Source organism: Scyliorhinus torazame, chromosome 3, assembly GCF_047496885.1.
Source record: "Scyliorhinus torazame isolate Kashiwa2021f chromosome 3, sScyTor2.1, whole genome shotgun sequence".
NCBI lineage: Eukaryota > Metazoa > Chordata > Chondrichthyes > Carcharhiniformes > Scyliorhinidae > Scyliorhinus > Scyliorhinus torazame.
The window spans coordinates 5,378,737-5,390,840 of record NC_092709.1 but is presented as its reverse complement, the minus strand read 5'-3'; the positions used below and the strand labels follow the sequence as shown (position 1 = coordinate 5,390,840).

Here is a 12,104-nt window from a genome sequence, read left to right as displayed (position 1 = left end):
GGCGAGCCCCCCCACTCGATTCTCCAGCCCGGATGGGCCGAAGTCCCGCCGATAAATTGCCTGTCCCACCGGCGTGGATTAAACCACCTTTTGAACGGCGGGACAAGGCGGCGTGGGCGGGCTCCGGGGTCCTGGGGGGGGGGGGCGCGGGGCGATCTGGCCCCGGGGCGTGCCCCCACGGTGGCCTGGCCCGCGATCGGGGCCCACCGATCCGCGGGCGGGCCTGTGCTGTGGGGGCACTCTTTCCCTTCCGCCTCCGCCACGGTCTCCACCATGGCGGAGGCGGAAGAGACTCCCTCCACTGCGCATGCGTGGGAAACTGTCAGCGGCCGCTGACGCTCCCGCGCATGCGCCGCCCGGGGATGTCATTTCCGCGCCAGCTGGCGGGGCCACAAAGGCCGTTTCCGCCAGCTGGCGGGGCGGAAATTCCTCCGCCGCCGGCCTAGCCCCTCAATGTTGGGGCTCGGCCCCCAAAGATGTGGAGCATTCCGCACCTTTGGGGCGGCGCGATGCCCGTCTGATTGGCGCCGTTTTGGGAGCCAGTCGGCGGACATTGCGCCGTTTCGGGAGAATTTCGCCCCATATCTTTATAGTCTGAAATAACAGCTAGAAGTAAACAGCCATGTTTCTATTAAATAGACCTTGGAAAGTACGTAAGCTGAAATACGTAGTCCGTATGTTCTTGCCCTTGGATAAAAACAACTCGAGTACACATTTTGTTGTCTTTTGGAGGACAATGTGTTATCATAATAAGGCCGAGACCAAAATATTAAGCATTATTTCGTTTATGTTACCTGACCTACATATTTTCGCTCAAAAGCAGTGTTAAGCTACATAGTCAAGCATTTCCCAGCATGCTTCTAATTTGGCAACTCATTAATTTCCCTTCCACACCAAGGCCCTGTATAATTGCAACTACACATACCTGCTCCTGTACTCAAATCTTCTGAAACAGTGCACACCATGGGCGGGAATCTCCGCCGATGGAATTCTCCATTTCCCGACGGCGTGGGGCTGCCCCACATTGGGAAACCCCATTGACCGGCCGGAGTAACAGAGAATCCCGTCGGCGGGCCGGGGCAGAAATGTGGCTCGGCGGGGTGGAGAATACAGCGCCATATTTACAAAATGAGTAAATGATTTAAGGTACAAAACGGCAGGACAGGCTCGAGGGGGTTGAATGACTTCCTCCAGATCCCATGTTTTGTTTTAACGATCGATTTGTTCACCACACAATAATCTCCTCTCCCTCCCTTCCCCACCCCCACTGGTCGAGAACACGAGTGAATGAATGGTTCTTACTGTCAATTGGCAAGTCTCGATCTGGAGCTTCATTTGTGACTGTGTCATTCCTGGATTCGTCTTTCAAAGATACAGGTGCCCCTAGTGATATGTAAAAATTATAAAACTTTCAGACATCGATCATCGTAAAGACTAGAAAATTCCAGCTCAATAAACTCAAGGTAACTCTCATTCAATTTTACTCCAATAGCAGAGAACTGCCTGGTGTGTACTTCCACCAGTCAATACTAAAACATTCATAAATACAACCACAAGTCAATTAAAATGATCCCACAGGGGTTTAAGGTGTTCCTGACTGTTGCTCTATTTATTTATCTCAATGAACCACAAGTTTTTCACTTATATCGATCAAATGACCACACAACCAGTTAGTTAGTTCAAAAGATGGTTTATTTACATACACAAGAGTTATCTCAACATGCAAACACAACATCTACTACGAGTTAAACTACAATATCAGCTACAATAACCTATACTTAACTTCAGGGCGACCAGCACTGTGCAAATGGATAAAGGCCTTTATCTGGATTTCACTTGGCTGGTTCGAAGGAAGTGGCTCTGTCTCTGCTGGGCTCATCCGTCAGGTAGCGATCGTTGGTCTTGAACTTGGCTGGCTGTTCCTGCTGCAATTGGGTTTGGCACAGGCCGGATCCAAGAGAGACAGAACACATGGCTGTGCTCTCATTTATCCCTCTGGGATTTCACGCTCTTTGGGGCGGTCCCTAACCTTGGACCCAATAGTTCGACAGGGCTCTGGGGCGAGATTCTCCGACCCCCCGCCGGGTCGGAGAATCGTCGGGGGCTGGCGTGAATCCCGCCCCCACCGGTTGCCGAAGTCTCCGGCACCGGAGATTCGGCGAGGGCTGGAATCGCGGCGCGCCGGTTGGCGGGGCCCCCCGCGCGATTCTCCGGCCCGGATGGGCCGAAGTCCCGCCGCTAAAATGCCTGTCCAGCCGGCGTAAATTAAACCACCTACCTTACCGGCGGGACAAGGCGGCGCGGGCGGGCTTCGGGGTCCTGGGGGGAGCGCGGGGCGATCTGGCCCCGGGGGGTGCCCCCACGATGGCCTGGCCCGCGATCGGGGCCCACCGATCTGCGGGCGGGCCTGTGCCGTGGGGGCACTCTTTCCCTTCCGCCTCCGCCACGGTCTCCACCATGGCGGAGGCAGAAGAGACGCCCTCCACTGCGCATGCGTGGGAAGCTGTCAGCGGCCGCTAACGCTCCCGCGCATGCGCCGCCCGGAGATGTCATTTCCGCGCCAGCTGGCGGGGCACCAAAGGCCTTTTCCGCCAGCTGGCGGGGCGGAAATTCGTCCGGCGCCGACCTAGCCCCTTAAGGTTGGGGCTCGGCCCCCCAAGGTGCAGAGCATTCCGCACCTTTGGGGTGGCGCGATGCCCGTCTGATTTGCGCCGTTTTGGGCGCCAGTCGGCGGACATCGTGCCGTTTCCGTAGAATTTCGCCCCCGATCACTCTCTTCGATTCCACCAAAAAAGGATCGGGTGCCTTGGTAGCTGGGTGGGTCCTTAGAGGTCATTGACCTTGGCAGTTGTGCTTTCTGAGTAAGGGGAGTGGTACCGATCAGTCTGTGGCTGTACCGGTTGCTTGATTGGAGTCTTATTGTCCTGGGAAAATGGGCCATTAAAATGCAAACGAGCGGTGGTTTCGGTCGGGTCTGGTTATCTGCGTTTTAGATACACACAGGCTGTGTATCTGTCTGAGTCCTGGGTTGGCCATAATTCCCATGGTCCTTTGCAGGTGGCCATCTTAGATGGCTACATGACAATATAGATATCGCAAATAAAGAAGACTCATAAAATCATACAATGCAGGAAGCCATTCAACCTATTATAGACCTGGAAAAAAGGTTTTAATATAACTTGGCCACTTTTACACTACTTTAAGATTATATTCACTATAGTAAAGGTGTTATGTATTTAAGTAATGCATCCCTGTTGATGAAGTGTCACGTGATCTGTAATAACGTCAGCAGAGTGTCTGTGCGGACTTTAATCCTCCATCTTGTATTGTATCAGCGACATCTCCTGAATAAACCTTGCATCGTGCCTGGAATAAATCCAAGTGTGTGGCACCTATTCTCTTTGCGGCACATTGAGAACGTAACAAAAGAGAACACTGGCGACGAGGATTGAGGAAAGAGAAAACTGTTGAGGCGCTGAAAATGCTGCCGAGAAAAGTGAAAACAGCGAAGAGAGGGGAGGAGAAGATTATCGGGGCCGCATTCAAACGTCGATCGAAGGAAAAGCTGCTGATGCAGAAAGTTTGGGAAAAGAAACAAAGCCCAATCATGGGTAAACAGAACACAAGCTGGAAAAGCTTGCTTGCCGTTGGAAGTGGGAAGACCCTAAGCTGCAGAGATCACACACGCAGCAAAGTGAAACGGGCTGAGGGAACGGGAATTCAAACATCTTTCCGATTCTGTACAAGCCACAACGTGAACAAGACAAACCGCAGTCCGGACAAAGGAATTAATATTTTACATTGTGGATGAGGAGACTCTTGTTTCATACATAAAATAAAAGAAGTACGAAGAGAGATTTCAACTTTATCTCACAGCAAATCAAGTACCAAAGAATCTAAATGTTGCAACATTTCTCAGGTTGGGGGAGAGGGGATGGGGAGGGGGGGTAAACCCTTTTCGTCAGTGCAAAGCCCACGCCATTCGGCAAAGTCGGGAGAAAGGGGTGCGATCGAAGCGAATTGGCACTGCCAGGCTGGAACCCAGGTAGCACTGCCAGGGTCCCAGGCTGGCAGTGCCAAGGGGCACAAGTGGCAACAGCAGTGTTAGGATGCCATCCTGCCCAGGGGACAACCACCCGGGAGCCTCCGATCCCCCGGGAGAACCACCTCCGCACAAGTGCCGTAGCGTCTGGGCCCGTTTGTGGCGACCAGTACTGAATGGTGCTCATCTAATGTCTCTGAGGCGAAGTGTTAGAGCCCAACACCTCGGGGAGTTGTTGTGGAGCTGTATGTTAGAGTGAGGCTAGCTACTCACTCTAATATGCAGATTTGCCCAATACTGATCCTGCCCACAATGGGCAGGATGCAGGTTGCGACATCTCACGAGATACCATTTGATCTCGCAAAGCGTAGCGAGCCAGGTAGATCCCAGAAGAGGCCTCTCCCGACACCTACCGGCTGTGTCGTCGCCCCGTTTGCTTGAATGTGGGCGCGATGCGGCCTGTAGATTGCACCCATCTACAATGAATTAATGAAATTCGAGAAGGGTATTTCTCACCAAGACCACTTGGAATCGCAGTAAGGTTTGGTTCGTGTGAAGGTGAAAGCATCTTACAATTTGTGGTGACCTTAAGAAGATTAGCAAAAGTTTGGTGCAACACTGGACGACACGCTTCGTGATAGGCTAATATGTGGATTCCGCTACAAAGCTATTCAGAGAAAGCTGCTAATCGTAAGCGACTTAACTCTTAGTTCTCCATCTTGGTATTGTATTGGGCGGCACGGTAGCACAATGGTTAGCACTGTTGCTTCACAGTGCCAGGGTCCCAGGTTCGATTCCCGGCTTGGGGCACTGTCTGTGTGGAGTCTGCACGTTCTCCCTGTGTCTGCGTGGGTTTCCTCCGGGTGCTCCGGTTTCCTCCCACAAGTCTGGTAATTTGGACTTTCTGAATTCTCCCTCTGTGTACCCGAACAGATGCCGGAATATGGCGACTATGGGATTTTCACAGTAACTTCATTGCAGTGTTGATGTAAGCCTACTTGTGACAATAAAGATTATTATATAATGAGCAACATCACCTGAATAAACCTTGAACTGTGTTTAAGAGAAATCCAAGTGTGTGGCTTCTCCATAATTATTTTTTTTCCGGCACATTGAGAATATAACATAAGGGGCGAAATTCTTTCGAAACGGCGCGATGTCCGCCGACTGGCGCCCAAAACGGCGCCAATCAGACGGGCATCGCGCCGCCCCAAAGGTGCAGAATGCTCCGCATCTTTGGGGGCCGAGCCCCAACATTGAGGGGCTAGGCCGACGCCGGAGGAATTTCCGCCCCGCCAGCTGGTGCGGAAATGACATCCCCGGGCGGCGCATGCGCGGGAACGTCAGCGGCCGCTGACAGTTTCCCACGCATGCGCAGTGGAGGGAGTCTCTTCCGCATCCGCCATGGTGGAGACCGTGGCGGAGGCGGAAGGGAAAGTGTGCCCCCACGGCACAGGCCCGCCCGCGGATCGGTGGGCCCCGATCGCGGGCCAGGCCACCGTGGGGGCACCCCCCGGGGCCAGATTGCCCCGCGCCCCCCCCAGGACCCCGGAGCCCGCCCACGCCGCCTTGTCCCGCCGTTCAAAAGGTGGTTTAATCCACGCCGGCGGGACAGGCAATTTATCTTCGGCCCATGTGGGCCGGAGAATCGAGCGGGGGTGCCCGCCAACCGGCGCGGCCCAATTCCCGCCCCCGCCGAATATCCGGTACCGGAGACTTCGGCAACCGGCGGGGGTGGGATTCACGGCAGCCCCCGGCGATTCTCCAACCCGGCGGGGGGTCGGAGAATGACGCCCAAGGTAACAACATCAAGACACCATTTTGTACGAACACTGAGCTAAAACAGCCAGTTTATGCTTTATAACATTGACATTCAATGGCATTACCATCAGTGAATCCCCCACCATCAACATTCTGGGGGTTACCATTGACCAGAAGCTGAACTGGACCCAGCCATATGAATACGGTGGCCACAAGAGCAAGTCAGGGTCTGAGAATCCTGTGGGCAGACACTCACCTCCTGACCCCTCCAAAGCCTGTCCACCATCTACAAGGCACAGGTCAGGAGTGTACTGGAATACTCTCCACTTGTCTGGATGAGTGCAGCTCCAACAACACTCAAGAAGCTCAACACCAGCTCATTTGATTAGCACCTCTTCCACAAACATCCACTCCCTCCACACCGTCGACAGGTGACAGCCGTGTACACCATCTACAAGGGGCACCGCAGTAACTCGCAGAGCCTGCTGAGGCAGCACCTTCCAAACCCACGGCCACTACCATCTAGAAGGACAAGAGCAGCAGATACCTGGGAACCCCACCACCTGACAGTTCCTCTCAAAGCTGCTCACTGTCTTGACTTGGAAATATATCGCCGTTCCTTCACTGTCGCTGGGGTAAAATCCCGGAACTCCCTCCCTAAGGGCACTGTGGATGTACCTACACCTCAGGGACAGCAGCGGTTCAAGAAGGCAGCTCTGGCACCACCTTCTCGAGGGCAATTAGGGATGGGCAATAAATCCTGGCCCAGCCTGTGATATCCACATCCGATGAAAGAGTTTTAAAAATCACACACATGTATTAATTAATAATTACTGCATAATAAGGTGAGAGAATAGGGTAGTGGTATTGTCACTGGACTAGTAATGCAGAGAGCCAGGGTAATGATCTGGGGACCCGGGTTCGAACCCCGCCATGGTAGATGGTGGGATTTAAACTCAATAAAACATCTGGAATTAAAAGTCTAATGATGACTACGTTCACCACTATGACCATGAAACCATTGTCGATTGTCATAAAAACCCATCTTGTTCACTAATGTCCTTGAGGGAAGGAAATTTGTCGTCCTTACGTGGTCTGGCCTACATGTGACTCCAGACCCTCAGCAAACTGCCCGAGCAAACCGCTATAAAAACACGAAAAAGGAATGAAACTGGACGGACCACCCGGCATCGAACCAGGCACTGGAAGCGACAACGGAAAACCCAGCCCTGCCGACCCTGCAAACTCCTCTTTACTTTTAAAAAAATATATATTTTATTCAAATTTTTCGGCCAAACAAAACAATACAAAGGTTTTCCCTTTTTACAACAATAAAACAATATATATAACAGTGACCGTTTTTAACAAATGAATAAATAATATATAAACTAAATGGCAACTGCCATAACAAAAATAATAACTCTCCCAGATAATAAAATCAAACAATCCAATATACATAACCAAGTACAAATATCTATACAAAAACACCCCTGAGGACCCACCCGAGCCCTCCCCCCGCCCTCCCCCCTGGGTTGCTGCTGTTACCTTCCCATTTCCTTTATCGTTCTGCGAGGTAGTCAATGAACGGTTGCCACCGCCTGGTGAACCCTTGAGCCGAACCTCTTAGTGCAAACTTTATCCGTTCTAGTTTTATAAACCCTGCCATGTTGTTTATCCAGGTCTCCACGCCCGGGGGTTTGGCTTCCTTCCACATAAGCAATATCCTTCGCCGGGCTACTAGGGACGCAAAGGCCAAAACATCAGCCTCTCTCGCCTCCTGCACTCCCGGCTCTTCTGCAACCCCAAATATAGCCAACCCCCAGCTTGGCTCGACCCGGACCCCCACCACCTTCGAAAGCACATTCGCCACCCCCACCCAGAACCCCTGCAGTGCCGGGCATGACCAAAACATGTGGGTGTGGTTTGCTGGGCTTCTCAAGCATCTCCCACACCTATCCCCTACCCCGAAAAATTTACTGAGCCTTGCTCCGGTCATATGCGCCCTGTGCAAAACCTTGAATTGTATCAGGCTTAGCCTGGCGCACGAGGACGACGAGTTTACCCTACGTAGGGCATCTGCCCACAGCCCCTCTTCAATCTCTTCCCCCAGCTCTTCTTCCCATTTTCCCTTCAGCTCATCCACCATGATCTCCCCCTCGTCCCTCATTTCCCTGTATATATCCGACACCCTACCATCCCCCACCCATGTCCCTGAGATCACTCTATCCTGAATCTCCTGCGTCGGGAGCTGCAGGAATTCCCTCACCTGTTGCCTCGCAAAAGCCCTCAGTTGCATATACCGAAATGCATTCCCTTGGGGCAACCCATATTTTTCCGTCAGCGCTCCCAGACTCGCAAACGTCCCGTCAAAGAACAGATCTCTCAGTTGCACAATCCCAGCTCTCTGCCATGCTCCAAATGCCCCATCTATTCTCCTCGGGACAAACCTATGATTATTTCTTATCGGGGACCGCACCGAGGCTCCCGTCCTTCCCCTATGCCGTCTCCACTGCCCCCAAATTTTCAGTGTTGCCACCACCACTGGACTTGTGGTGTATTTCTTCGGGGAGAATGGCAACGGCGCCGTCGCCAGTGCTTGTAGGCTGGTTCCTTTGCAGGACGCCATCTCCAATCTCTTCCACACCGCTCCCTCCCCTTCTCCCATCCACTTACACACCATTGAGATATTGGCGGCCTAGTAGTACTCACTTAAGCTCGGTAGTGCCAGTCCCCCCCCCTATCCCTGCTACGCTGCAAAAAACCCCTCCTCACTCTCGGGGTCTTCCCAGCCCACACAAAACTCATGACACTTTTCTCGATTTTCTTGAAAAAAGCCTTCGTGACCATCACCGGGAGGCACTGAAACACAAAGAGGAATCTCGGGAGGACTACCATTTTGACCGCCTGCACCCTACCCACCAGTGACAAGGGCACCATGTCCCATCTCTTAAAATCCTCCTCCACCTGTTCCACCAATCGTGTTAGGTTAAGCCTATGTTAGGTTCCCCAACTCCTGGCTATCTGAATCCCTAAGTACCGGAAATCTCTTGTTACCTTCCTCAGCGGTAAATCATCTATTCCCCTGCTCTGCTCCCCCAGATGCACCACAAACAATTCACTCTTCCCCACATTCAATTTGTACCCCGAGAATTCCCCAAACTCCCTGAGTGTCTGCATTATCTCAGGCATCCCCTCCACTGGGTCCGCAACATACAGCAATAAATCATCTGCATACAATGATACCCGGTGTTCTTCTCCTCCCCTGAGTACTCCCTCCACTTCCTGGAGCCCCTCAGTGCTATGGCCAGGGGCTCAATTGCCAATGCAAACAGTAACGGAGACGGGGACACCCCTGTCTTGTCCCTCTATAAAGACGGAAGTAGTCAGACCTCTGCCTGTTCGTGACCACACTTGCCACCGGGGCTCTATATAGCAGCTGTACCCATCCAATAAACCCTTCTCCAAAACCAAATCTCCTCAACACTTCCCACAGATAGTCCCACTCCACTCTGTTGAATGCTTTCTCGGCGTCCATCGCCACCACTATCTCCGCCTCCCCCTCTGGTGGGGGCATCATCATTACCCCTAGCAACCTCCGTATGTTCGTGTTCAGCTGTCTCCCCTTAACGAACCCAGTTTGATCCTTGTGGACCACCCCGGGGACACAGTCCTCTATCCTCGTCGCCATCACCTTGGCCAGGGGCTTGGCATCTACGTTTAAAAGGGAAATGGGCCTGTAGGACCCACACTGCAGCGGGTCTTTTTCCTTCTTCAAAAGTCACGATATCGTCGCCTCCGACATAGTCGGGGGCAACTTCCCCCTTTCCCTGGCCTCATTAAAGGTCCTCGTCAAAAGCGGGGCCAGTAGGTCCATATATTTCCTATAAAATTCCACTGGGAATCCATCTGGTCCCGGGGCCTTCCCTGCCTGCATGCTCCCAATCCACTTCACCACCTCCTCCATCTCAATCTGTGCTCCCAGTCCCGCCCTCTCCTGCTCCTCCACCTTCGGGAATTCCAGCTGATCCAGGAAACACATCATTCCCTCCTTCCCTTCCGAGGGCTGAGCCTTATATAACCTCTCATAGAATGCCTTGAACACCCCGTTCACTCTCTCCGCTCCCCGTTCCATCTCTCCCTCCTCATCTCTCACCCCACCTAGCTCCCTCGCCGCTCCCCTCTTCCTCAATTGGTGGGCCAGTAGCCGACTCGCCTTCTCTCCATACTCATACTGTACAGCCTGTGCCCTCCTCCACTGTGCCTCTGCCTTACCCGTGGTCAGCAGGTCAAATTCCACATGCAACCTTTGTCTTTCCCTGTACAATCCCACCTCCGGTGCCTCTGCATATTGCCTGTCCACCCTCAAAAGTTCTTTCAACAATCGCTCCCTTTCTTTACCCTCTTGCTTCCCTTTATGTGCCCTTATGGATATCAGTTCCCCTCTGACCACCGCCTTCAACGCCTCCCAGACCACTCCCACCTGAACCTCCCCATTGTCATTAAGCTCCAAGTACCTTTCGATGCACCCCCTCATCCCTAGACATACCCCCTCATCCGCCAATAAGCCCAAATCCATTCTCCAGAGTGGGTGCTGTTCTTTTTCCTCTCCTACCTCCAGGTCTACCCAATGTGGAACGTGGTCCAAAATGGCTATGGCCGTATACTCCGTCCCTGTCACCTTCGGAATCAGTGCCCTTCCCAAGACAAAAAAGTCTATCCCTGAGTATACCTTGTGAACATGGGTGAAAAATGAGAACTCCTTACTCCTAGCCCTAATAAATCTCCAGGGGTCTACTCCTCCCATCTGCTCCATGAAGTCCTTGAGCACCCTGGCCGCTGCCGGCCTCCTCCTGGTCCTGGACCTCGACCGGTCCAGCCCTGGATCAAGCACCGTATTGAAGTCTCCCCACATTACCAACTTTCCCGCCTCCAGGTCCGGGATACACCCCAACATATGCCTCATAAAATTTGCATAATCCCAGTTCGGGGCGTATACGTTCACCAGAACCACCGCCTCCCCTTGCAATCTGCCACTCACCATCACATATCTACCCCCACTATCCGCCACTATGGTCTTTGCCTCAAACCGTACCCGTTTCCCCACTAAGATAGCCACCCCCCTATTCTTCGCATCTAAACCCGAATGAAACACCTGCCCCACCCATCCTTTACGTAGTCTGACCTGGTCTGTCAGTTTCAGGTGCGTCTCCTGCAACATAACCACATCTGCCTTTAATTTCTTTAGGTGTGCGAGTACCCGTGCCGTTTTAATCGGCCCGTTCAGCCCTCTCACGTTCCACGTGATCAGCTGGGTTGGGGGGCTCTTTACCCCCCCCTTGTCGACTAGCCATCCCCTTTTTTAACCCAGCTCCTCACCCAGTTCCCACATACCTGTATATCCCACCGACGGTGCCCCCCCCCGTCTCGACCACCCCATCCCATCACAGCTCCCCCTTCTCCTTAGCAGCAGCAACCCAATTAACCCCCCCCCCCTCCGCTAGATCCCTTTCTAGCGTAGTTGCGCCCCCCATGTTGCTCCCAGAAGTCAGCGAACTCTGGCTGACCTCGGATTCCCCCCTTGCCCTCGGCCCCCACTGTGCGAGGCCCCCTCCTTCCTGCGTCCCTGTTCCCGCCATAATTACCATAGCGCGGGAACAAAGCCCGCGTTTCCCACTCGGCCCCGCCCCTAATGACGCATTTCCCTTCTCCTTCCCACCGGCGCCCACAGTTCCTCATACTCACTCCCCGCCCCCCCAACATGGGGAAGAGAGAAAAGTTACAGGATCACAGAATTAACAAATTGAAAAATCATCCCCCCGCCCTTCCCTTTCCTCGCCCCACATAATCACCCCACCACTTTGTCCCAGAAGCTCTTTCTGTCGCCAGACTATTCCAGCTTCTCGTCCACAATGAATGTCCACGCCTCTTCTGCCGTCTCAAAGTAGTGGTGCTTCCCTTGGTGTGTGACCCACAGTCTCGCCGGTTGCAACATTCCAAACTGAACCTTCTTTTTGTGAAGCACCGCCTTAGCCCGATTAAAACTTGCCCTCCTTCTCGCCACCTCCGCACTCCAATCCTGGTACACGCGGATCACCGCGTTCTCCCACCTACAGCTCCGAGTTTTCTTTGCCCATCTGAGGACCGTCTCTCTGTCATTGTAGCGGAGAAACCTCACCACTATAGCTCGAGGTATTTCTCCAGCCTTTGGTCTTCGCGCCAGAACACGATAGGCTCCCTCCACCTCCAAAGGGCCCGTCGAGGTCTCCGATCCCATTAGCGAGTGAGGCATCGTGCTCACATA

General features: G+C 53.1%; 1 protein-coding gene across 4 annotated transcripts in view; it reads right to left on the bottom strand.

The window, feature by feature from the left end:
* The window catches only part of LOC140408258 (uncharacterized), a 62,325-nt gene that overhangs the window by 18,356 nt on the left and 31,865 nt on the right, over nt 1-12,104 (bottom strand). For all 4 annotated transcript variants that reach the window (XM_072495219.1, XM_072495217.1, XM_072495218.1 and 1 more), the window contains exon 4: nt 1,303-1,383. In XM_072495219.1, coding sequence (XP_072351320.1) covers nt 1,303-1,383 — 81 coding nt within the window. The remainder of the gene's footprint in view (nt 1-1,302; nt 1,384-12,104) is intronic.